This window comes from Chelmon rostratus, chromosome 19 (assembly GCF_017976325.1).
Source record: "Chelmon rostratus isolate fCheRos1 chromosome 19, fCheRos1.pri, whole genome shotgun sequence".
NCBI classification, from domain to species: Eukaryota; Metazoa; Chordata; class Actinopteri; order Chaetodontiformes; family Chaetodontidae; genus Chelmon; species Chelmon rostratus.
The window spans coordinates 5,827,106-5,837,767 of NC_055676.1; the positions used below are offsets into that span (position 1 = coordinate 5,827,106).

General features: G+C 41.3%; 1 protein-coding gene across 2 annotated transcripts; it reads right to left on the minus strand.

The window, feature by feature from the left end:
- Positions 1-186: 186 nt before the first annotated feature.
- Positions 187-9,065, minus strand: rassf6 (Ras association domain family member 6). Of its 2 annotated transcripts, none has more exons than XM_041960452.1 (11): positions 8,906-9,065; positions 5,684-5,760; positions 5,389-5,467; positions 5,094-5,254; positions 4,408-4,502; positions 3,979-4,178; positions 3,797-3,898; positions 3,245-3,296; positions 3,050-3,168; positions 847-944; positions 187-545 (listed from the first exon to the last, which is right to left on the minus strand). In XM_041960452.1, the coding sequence occupies exons 2-11, from the start codon at positions 5,740-5,742 to the stop codon at positions 470-472; spliced, it is 1,041 nt and encodes a 346-aa protein (XP_041816386.1). In that variant the 5' UTR covers positions 5,743-5,760; positions 8,906-9,065; the 3' UTR covers positions 187-469. The 2 variants fall into 2 exon arrangements, with proteins under 2 accessions (XP_041816386.1, XP_041816385.1); XM_041960451.1 differs by lacking the exon at positions 8,906-9,065 and adding an exon at positions 6,024-6,167 and having other exon boundaries at positions 188-545.
- Between the last annotated feature and the right edge of the window lie 1,597 nt (positions 9,066-10,662).

Below are 10,662 nucleotides of genomic sequence, written 5' to 3' on the forward strand. Positions count from 1 at the left end.
TATTAAGACTCTATGTTGTTTTTGTGCTAAAGGGAAACTTATTCCCAGTCTTTGCACCATGGAGCCTAAATTAGGAAGCACCTGTGTTGTTAGTAAACTGAATCATTTACATTCAAGTTTGACATTTGGTGATGCATATAGATTATTCACTGACTAAAAAGTTTTTCTGGTTCCACAACTTATATTTATTAATGGACACAAAACATTGATTTACAGCTATTTACAAAAGCATCTTGCAATATTATCGTGAATTTATTTTACAGTTTAAAAATATGACGCAAAAGATCAGAGTGAATAAAAATGACATCAGTGACTCTGTTTGTAAGAGATGAAAACTACTTTTCTTACTTCTTGTTGTTTATCTGTAAGGGTATCAGTATGTCATGTGGTTTCTACCCATTTTAAAGTTAAAAACATTGTAAAAAAACAAACAAAAACAAACTGTGGCAGTGATGCAGATCAGCAGTCGTCAGACACTGGTTTCCACGTGAGGTGACATCTTACGGTTCAGCATGTGCGATAGGAGTCTGTGCTGGTGGTGGTACCTGACACACACATATACCCACATACACACACACCAAAAGCATACACACATACAGACACCATGAGCAGGCAGCAAATACAAAAAAGTAAAAGGTAATTGAAAATATTGGCGCCATCACCTGCTGTAGAAGTGTTACTACAACGATTTTGTTTTTAAACACTTTCAAATGAAGGAATATTGCCAGTGCACATCTGTTAGCAGTTGTAGTGGCTGTTACTGCAGCAATGAGTATAAAGATGCTATTGTTTCATTTTGTGAGTTGAATGCCAGAAAAGGTTTATAACAAAAAATCATATACTGACTTGCCAATGATCCTCTGTATCTCTCTGTTCTCCTCCTCTCTGAGTTTCAGTAGAACCTGCTCCAGGATAGGAAGCTCCAAGTTCAGGTACTGGGCTACCTGAGAGGAGAGGAGAGGAGAGGAGAGGAGTGGAGAGGAGGGGAGAGGGGAGGGGGGAGGAGAGAAGAGGAGGGGAGAGGGAGGAGAGGAGAGGAGTGGAGGGGAGAGGGGAGGGGGGAGGAGAGAAGAGGAGGGGAGAGGGAGGAGCGGAGAGGAGAGGAGGGGAGAGGGAGGAGAGGAGAGGAGAGGAGAGGAGAGGAGAGGAGGGGAGAGGGAGGAGAGGAGAGGAGTGGAGGGGAGAGGGGAGGGGAGGGGGGAGGAGAGAAGAGGAGGGGAGAGGGAGGAGCGGAGAGGAGAGGAGGGGAGAGGGAGGAGAGGAGAGGAGAGGAGGGGAGAGGGAGGAGAGGAGACGAGAGGAGGGGAGAGGAGGGGAGAGGGAGGAGAGAGGGGAGGGGGGAGGAGAGGAGAGGAGAGAGGAGAGGAGAGGAGGGGGAGGTGAGCAGAGGAGAGGAGAGGGGAGGAGAGGAGAGGAGAAAGGACAGAGTAACAGACAAAAGTAAATTGAATCTGTAATGGGGAAATATTAAAATTGTAGAAATAGTCTTAGCAAATAGAAAACAGAATAAACATGACTTGGAATTAAACTTGTGACTTAGGGACCATGAATCTGCCAATTATAAATAATAAACAAATAATAACAATTGTGAAATCTGTAAAAAGAAACATGTTCAGTTTTATTTGAATCATCTTATTCTTTGATGCTGCAATAAGAAACACATTGATTATTCCTGATGTAAACAAAAGCAGAGAATGCTGCCTATGACTCCAGATGATTCACACGGTTTTTAATGCAATCATTGACTCAGACAACTACTGAATGTTAACCATATCAAATCCAAGACGTGTTCTCTCTGATGCACTTAAAGATGTGTTTCCATAGAGGTTAAATATAAGTAAAACCTTCTTTTTCAAACACTGACAGCAAGATTTTCCATGTGGAAGTCTCTTCAGTAATGATTTAGACTGTAGCCTGATTACAAACTTTTGTATAAATATTTTGCACATACGAAATGTCAAGCAAATACCAACTGGGTACTTATTGGTACACATAAAAAAGGTCAGGAGATGAGAGGGTAACAAATTTACTTTTAGGAGGGACCTAGAACTAAAAAAAAAGTGCCCAGTACGAATTAAAAATGACCTTGTACAAACAGGGCACCAGCAGCTACGTCATGGAGGAGTCATACGTGCTTTAAAAACACACAGTAAACTTTAGAATAAACTTAAATATCCCCTCTAGCTACACTGACATTTCAAAAACAATGGAACATTATTTAACAGCCCTGTAAGTAAGAACATGAACATAACGTATGAAACTATAAAGTATTTTATAGTTGTTGTTGTAGAAACACCCTGTCCTTCCCAGGCTAAGCCGAACATTTTGTTTCCCAGCAACAAAAGTAATGTAAAAAACAAACAACAATAAAAAACATGGAAAAAATTCAAACTATTTTAGAATAGCTATTGTTCCATTTTAAATAATTTTTTATGTTGCAATTTCTTTTTGGAAATACATCATAATTCTAGAAGAAATGATAATACAAAATGATTTAATTTTAATATTAAGACTGTAACAAGCCCCTGTAATTCCTGCCTAGTTAAACAGCAATTATTTAACAGGTACTCAGTAAATCCATCTTAAATATAACGTTGTTAATTCCCTTATTTTCCAACCCTTTGTCTTCTTCCCTTGAACTAGCCATAGATTACTACTAAAGGTACCCAATAAGTATTTTGTTGATCCCCTGTATGTGCTAAATTGCACAGTAACTTGCAGGCTTCTCATCAGTTGAAGAGAAAGAGATGACCTTTAAATAGTTCTTTTAAATTATGGTATGTCTGTATCATCAGTGGCAGAAGAGGTTTTTGATTGTGAGGGACTGACACTAACGCCCGACAAACATCATCTATATTCCAGATGAAGAACTCTTCCATCATTAAACTCAGATGAAGCTGCACCAGGAAACCCTGCAGGCACTAACATTTGCAGAGTCAGTGTTTTTCTACTTCTGGTGTTAAGATATGCTGAAGCCATCACAAAGTGTTTTGGTCAGGATCTTTTTACTCTATGTCAGCCCCTCAGGAGGCGGGGCTAGCGCACTCACATCATTGCTGACTTCCTGTTCATCCATGTCCATCAGAAAGATCCTCATGATGTCGTCCGAGGGTCCCTGCAGTATGCGCTCCCACAGGGGCTGGTCCCTGTCACTGAGCTTCCTCTTTTCTAAACGACAAACAGGACATCAGTGAAGCATTTCACCGCCTTACGGTGTAACTCTGCTGTAACAGACAGACTGTACCTCCACTCTGGTGGATGCAGTACAGAGCAAACTCCTGGGGATCGTTTTCTATCTGTGGGAAGAGCAGACAAGAAAAATATCTAAACACGTAAATCCCTGCTTTGGTTTGTCAAGATCTGATCTGAGGTTTATTATTTCTACTTAATAAATAACACTACGTCACATTCTATAATTGTGGGCTATTTTGATGATTTAGAATTTTTTTTCTTTCTTAATCTCTTTTTATCACTCTGTAAAAAAATCCTGCATTCAAAACCTCACTTTATTAACAGCATTCACAGCAAAACTGAGGTATTAAGATTAAGAAGTCACTGACAGTGTTGTCATATTATATATGATGTGTTTGGATTAATATTACTGCTGCATTGATGCACATGTGTCATGTGACAGTACATTTTCCAGCCAATCCAAGAAGGGTTTTAAACATCTTATTTAGTTCACTGATGAGAAAAGTCAATCTGAGTCAATTTAAAGTAGCCATGAAACAAAATTACTTCATCACTGTGACTGATGATGGTGCCCTGTTGTACATCGCTGTGTCAGTGTGCTCACCTTGAACTTGTGTAGTAGCTGTTCAATGACCTGGTTGGTGGTCATCCTGCTGGTGATACGAACTTTAGTTGGCGTACCGAAGGATGGGGTGAAGATGGAGGTCTGAGGAGGACAGGTGGGAGACCGGTGAGCTACAGTGCAGATGGGAGTTAGGGACGAAGAGAGGCATGGACGAAACCTACCTTATAGTTATAGAAGTGTCCATTGATAGAAAAGCGATGTTGCCTTTCTTTCTCTCTTTGTGCTGCTGACTTTCCCCGACCCCTCCTCCTCTTGACCAATGAGGCGTCGCTCATACAGCGAAACAGGTTGGACTCCGCCTCCAGCTCTGAGTGCTTGGTCCTCACAGGACGCAGTGTGGTGGTCTCATAAACAGCCGGGCCTTCAGAGTGTGCAGGGACACGCGTAAAATGTCTCATATCCAACATTTGATGTGAATAAAAATCCTAATTTCATATGAAAAATAAAAACAGCAATGATGTTTGTTTCTCTTAAATTGCTTTTCTATCAGGATTTAATTAAGACTTTCTGTCCTGAAACTAATTTGTACATTAATGATAACGCTGATGTGAAATAATTGTGGAGGTATGGGAGGAAAAATATAAAACAACCTGGTAAAGGACTGGTGACGACTGTGTCCTGTGGCGTCTCCGCCATCTCGTCTATGTGGTGGAGGTCAACATATTCTCCCCATCGAGTCATACCCCTGCAGAGAGAACACTTCAGACTCATCCCAGCAACACTTAAGGTTTACATGCTTTAATCTCGGCATGAAATGTTGGATTCACACAACCGCTTATATGTTTAAAAGCTCACTTCATTGCGCAGCCTGCTGCACGAAGGAAGAGCGGACTGCAAATTACGACCTGCGGCAGGAACTACTCAGCCTTGCTCGTGTGGAGAGTTGTATTAAGTGGATTAAGGGTTGTTCAGATGTCAGCATGATCCCTCTACTATGTTAGGTACACTTTGCAGGTGGTTAAACAACAATTATGTCTATCTCATGAATCCTGCAGCTTGTATTTGCATTAGGGAGCCTGAATAATAATGGTCGACAGAGTTGCCAAGTACAGAATCCATTGCACATTTATGTAGCCCTGCATAAAAATGTGTTTCTTTGCATTATTGCTCTAAAACTCAAACGTTTAGGTATTTTGTCAAGGTGGGACAATCGTACATCATCCATTTCCCCTGGCTATAACAGATGGGACAGATAAGCTTGGGTTTGTGAATGTTCCAAAGCTCATAATAGACATACTAGACATATTAATAAGATCACACAAAAGCTGAAAAGGACCTCTTGTTGTCGAGCAGGCTGACGGGACTGACGGGGTCAGGGGAGATCAGAGGAGCGGAGGGAAGCGTCTGTTTATCGTCCTGTATTTTCAGCCTGATGGGCCTCCGCACTCCCCAGGAGATGTTCAGGAATCCCTCCACCACCACTTCTCCACCATCACCCTGTCACAGAGACAGAGCCACAGACACCTGTGTGGTGTGTAACTTTATGACCTTATCTGACCCAATCTGTGATACACAGCTGGGAATGGGAGAAAACATGAATTGAAGCAAGACAAAACATCACTGGAACATACCTGAGAGTAACTGAGGTGCAGCTGAGTCTGATCCTTGAGGAAGCAGTTGTAGGTTCTCAGCAGCGAGAGAAACTCTGCTCTGAAATGAACACAACAGCAGCGAATGACTCAATTCAGACCACGACACAGAACGGAGCAGCACCACGCAAGTTACGTAACTCTAATGTTTTTGTAATCACCCTGCAAATGTGGCTGACTTCAAAAATAACAACACATTTGGTCTCTTCTGGGAGTAGAAGACGAAAAGGGGTGTCTGCTCATGTCTACGCAAGCAAGAGTGTCAGCTGTGACCCACCTGGACAGCGTCCTCCCGTCCCCCGCCTGGATCACTTGGAGACGAGCGGCTTCGTTCATCTCTGGTTGCGTCAGCTACTGCAGAGGGAAAAACAAATGAGCAAATCAGTCAAGGCAGCGGCCTGTGTGGCCACACCGTGGACATGGCTGAACCTCGGGCTTGAAGCAGGAGACAAACACTGGAGGCTGCAGACTTGTTGAATGCTTTACTGCTGTGCCTGTTCCTAAATAAAGACACCTGACTGGTATTGTGTCGACACAGAAAGTGATTCACGTCACAAACTGGACAACCGGCGCAGAGTCGCTCCTTCCAAAAATAAACACCAAAATGAGAGTCTTACCTTCTCTAACATGACAAATCAGAGCTCTCCTCTTGATTCTCTTTGTCTCTCTGTCTTTCTTCTTTGTGTGCTTTAAATATCTCTTTCCTCTCTCTCTCTCTCTCTCTCTCTGTGAAGTTTTTGTGTTATATTTATCCCTCTCTCTCTCTCTCTGTCTAGCCGTGCCTTTACTCTTTCACTTTCTTTTTTTGTGCTTGTCTCCAAGAGATTTAATAACAGTACTCCACCCAGTAACCAGTGATGACAGTGTAGACCCAGCCATTTGTTTATTCTTTGGTCAGAGACACTGAAGCCTGCGCCTGTGAGCAGAAACTGCTGGAATATCCACGCTTCTCTTCTTTATTGCTTTTCTTTTTCTAAATTTTTCTCTTGCTTCCTTTCCTGCCTTTCTGTCACTCTTTCCACCTCTCTGTGTCTCAGCCTGTTTCCTGGTAAGAAATATCTCAGGTATTCAGCTGCTGTCGTCCCAGCAGCCCCACTGCTCCCCGCTCTGACTGACAGTTCAAGAGCATAATCTGGAAAAAGGTGCAGTACTTTCCTCACAGAGAACGTAGGAAATCCCACATTATCAATCAAAAACCAAATTGCTCCTTAAAAACTATTTTTCATGTAAAATGTGCAAAAGGAAAATAGGCCTATGTGTGAATTTATTACATATGCTTTGTCACATGTGATAGATTACACGTGAAACATCTGGTAACAGATGTGATCCCACATTTCACATGTTAAATATCTGAAAAAGACATCACTTCACATAGGAGGAATTCATTCCTAACATGACTGGAAGCTTTAAGTTGGATGGCAAGAATTAAAATACGAAAGTACAATCAAGAAATAGTCAAAATAAATACATTTAAAATGTATGCAATCAGTGTAGATTATATATAGACTAAGCTTTACTGTATGATTTATACAATGTCTGCATGATGAGTGAGCTTCAATTACTTATTCAGCTTATTCTTTCTCTAACTCAGTGTGTAATAATAGGGGTCATAGAGGTGCTGCATGCCTGACAAACACTGAAATCTGCCTTTCTTTTTCTGGATGTCAACCCCAGCACACAGCTGCCAACTGCTGCTTGGGAGCTGCACTCTTGCTGATTTGTGAATCCGGGTTGTACACAGTGACTCCCAGGTGTGCATGTTCGTGTCTGAACAGACATGAAAAAAGGTTTACAGAGGTTTAAAAGAAATGCCTCTTCATTGCAGAACAAATACAGAAACGAAAGCCTGGAAAGTTGAAGCAGTCGAAAGGATTTTTTTCGCTGTTTTTGGTACACAGTGTGCATGAAGCTCTCTTCTACCTCTGACTTGAGCTCTTAACTGTGCGTCCTTCAAGTCTCGACATGCAGATTTTAAGGTCCCCTGGAGCAAATGCATCCAACTGGTGTGTTTGTGTGTGTGAGTCTTCTTGTGTGCGTGTACATGTGCATGTCAAAGATCAATGCAATGTAAACAGTAAAGAAGAATTTCTGATAAGTGGTCAACATTGCATCGTCAGTAAGGTATCTTTTGTCAAATCCAAATAAATCCAACACAGGCAGCAGTCCATTAGGAGCAGCAGTCTTTTAAACTTGGCTCAAAGGAAGACAGCTGCTCTGAGCCAAAGGATCTCACCAAACAAGTCTATCGATTTTGAAACCGTTAAAAAGAAAGAGGTCAGTCGTGCTAAAACAAAACATCTTATTCAGAATTTTTACAAGCGTGTGTCACCGGCACTTCCTCCTATTCAGTGGTCCATGCAGTTCCACTTCGCTTCTAGTGAGGTATTACCAGCAGAGTTTAAGGTTTTTCTTGTTAGAGATGCTGCTGGAGAGGTGAAAACAGTGAATTAAAGCAACTGAGCTGGTGGCAATGACGAATGAGACCAAAAGTCTACATCCTGACCTCATGAGGCTAGAAAAACTATTTTGGATGGACTAAATGGAGAGACTTTGTTGCTCTTAGGTATTTACCACCAGTGGACCCAAATGCAGACGAATAAAGCAAAGCTTAAAATGTAATTTAAAGATGATTACACAGATGTTAATTAAAGTCCATTGTAAGCCTGTAAAAATAATTAAACACAGCATTCAGAGAGGCAGTACATGAGAATTAAGATATGTGAAACTGTAGATGTTGTCACGAACAAAACCAAAACAGCACACTGATATGGAGGGCAGAATATAGGGTGCAGTGTATTCGCACACTAAAATACAAGCCTTTTTATTCTAAAACTGTGAGCCAGAATAACGTAGCCAGCGGGGGGAAAGCCAAGGCACACCAAGACACACCCAGTGACTCCCTTTAATGCCTTCCTGTATGCCACTCCCTCTCTCTGCCTCTATCTCGCTCACTCCACTCCTTTATCCCTTTGTACTGTATTCTAACACTGTTACTCACCCACATGCACAGATTTCACCTAGATATGTAGTGCTAGTACAGTGCCCCCTGTTGAAAGTCTGTCTCTCTGTTGGGTTCTGTTAAAATTGAATACGAAGCATCTACTGTGCTACGCTGATCGAGTAGACACGTTTTACATGTATTTATAGATAACACATGTTTTAACAAACTGAAAATACAGAATTGAGCTGTAATTGTATATCAGAGAAATGAAAAGGCCATTGAAACACACTTCAACAGTTAATGCTAGCTTTAAAGTCTTGTTAAGTTTGACTCTGACTAAAGAAGTGCTTGATTTTCACATAACACAACACACACTATCACACTATCAAATATCTCTAAATTTGAATTAGCTATCAGAGTATTCAGGTAAATTCTATTTGAATGAATATTGTTGTCAGTTAAAAGTGGCTCTGAATGGGTCTTTTAGTTTTACAGGAAAGCAAGCTCTAACAAAATGAGGCATAAAATAAAGATGATCAAGCAGACATTCACTCCTACCTGGCCAGTCCGTCAGTCTCCAAACAAATAAAGCTGATTCACTTCATGTTTGAGGTCTTGTCCCTTGTATGTGTGTGTGTGTGTGTGTGTGTGTGCGTACATGTGTGTGGGTGCGTGTGTGTGTGAGTGTGTGTTCATAGGTCCAGAGTACAGCCCTTGTGGTAGGAGCTGAGCCTATGTAGCACACGACAGCAGCTGGTTAATTATTACAGAACACGTTGAGACACCGTTGAGAGGGAGTGGCTGACTGACACCAGATATGACTCTCCTGCTTTATGTGTGTGTGTGTGTGCGTGTGTGCCGAGAGAGAGAGAGAGAGCGGGAGAGAGAGAAAGAGAGCACTAGCCAGTGCATTGTCAGTTTGCTGTAAGCCAACATTCAAGGTTTTTCCTCATCAAAACCTGCAAAACTTTAGTAAGAGTAAAATGTAAATATCAATTTTGTGTATGTGTATGTCAACCAATCTTTGCCTATTATGATCAGTTGGTTCAAATCACATCTTGAATGCAGAGACTATGATCTTGACATTGATGATCATAAATTACCATGTCATGTGGAGTCCAACACAGTTTGATCCTTGGGCCACTATTAATCAACCTGTATACCGTCCATATAATTTAAATCATATGTGTCAATAATGTTGCTTATCAAATCTTCGCAGACACATCTCAGATTTCCAACAGCCATTCCAAAGAAGTTGGGACGCTGTGTAAAGAGTAAATAAATACAGAATGCCTTCATTTCCAAGCGAATGACGGATGACGGTTCTCCGAAGTGTTCCTGAGTTCATGTAGTAACATTATCTTACTACTTATCCAATCATGTGTTGACAAAGTGGTGAACCTCGATCCATGCTCGCCTGTGAACGACTGAGCCTTTCCAGGATGCTCCTTTCGTACCCAATCATGATACTATCACCTGTTACCAATCAACCTGTTTACCTGTGGAATGATCCAAACAGGTGTTGGAGCAGTCCACAACTTTCCCAGTCTTTTGTTGCTCCTGCCCCAACTTGTTTGAAACGTGTTGCTGCATCAGATTCATAATAAGCAGATATTTACAAAAATCAATGAAGCTGATGACAGACATATTAAATATATTGTTTTTGACCTGTTTATGTCAAAAAGGATTAGCAAGTGATCACATTCTGTTTTATTTAAGGCTTACACAGCATGCCAACTTTTGTGGAAATGGGGGTTGTACTTCACTCTTTCACCAAGAGACTATGGGCCCTTAAACTCACTCTATCAATGCTTACAGCAAGTAAATTCCCTTCAGTTGAATGAAGACCAGATCGAAATCATTGTATTTGGCAACAGCGAGGAAAGAAATAAAGTTATTGCTCAGCTTGATTCCAGAGCTATAAAAGTGAGTAAGAAAAGTAAGAAATCTTGGTGTTTTAATGGGATTCAGATCTAACTTCACCAGCCACATAAAGGCAATAACTAAATCATCATTTTATCATCGCAAACAAATAGCAAGAATTAGTCTCACATCCAGACAAGATTTAGAAGCTCATGTCTTCATTTCCAGCAGGGTGGACCACAGTCTCTAGTCTGGTCTTCCCAAAATAAAGAGTCAGAAAACTTCAGCTCATTGAGAACGGTGGTACCAGCAAATCACTTCACAATGTCGAGCCAATATACATTTCTGATCTCCTTGAAGAGCATAAACCCAGTAGGTTTTTTAAGTGCCTAAATCATGCCAGGCCAGGATGGCGTTGGAGTTTTCAGCCATAATTCATCAGACCGGCCCTT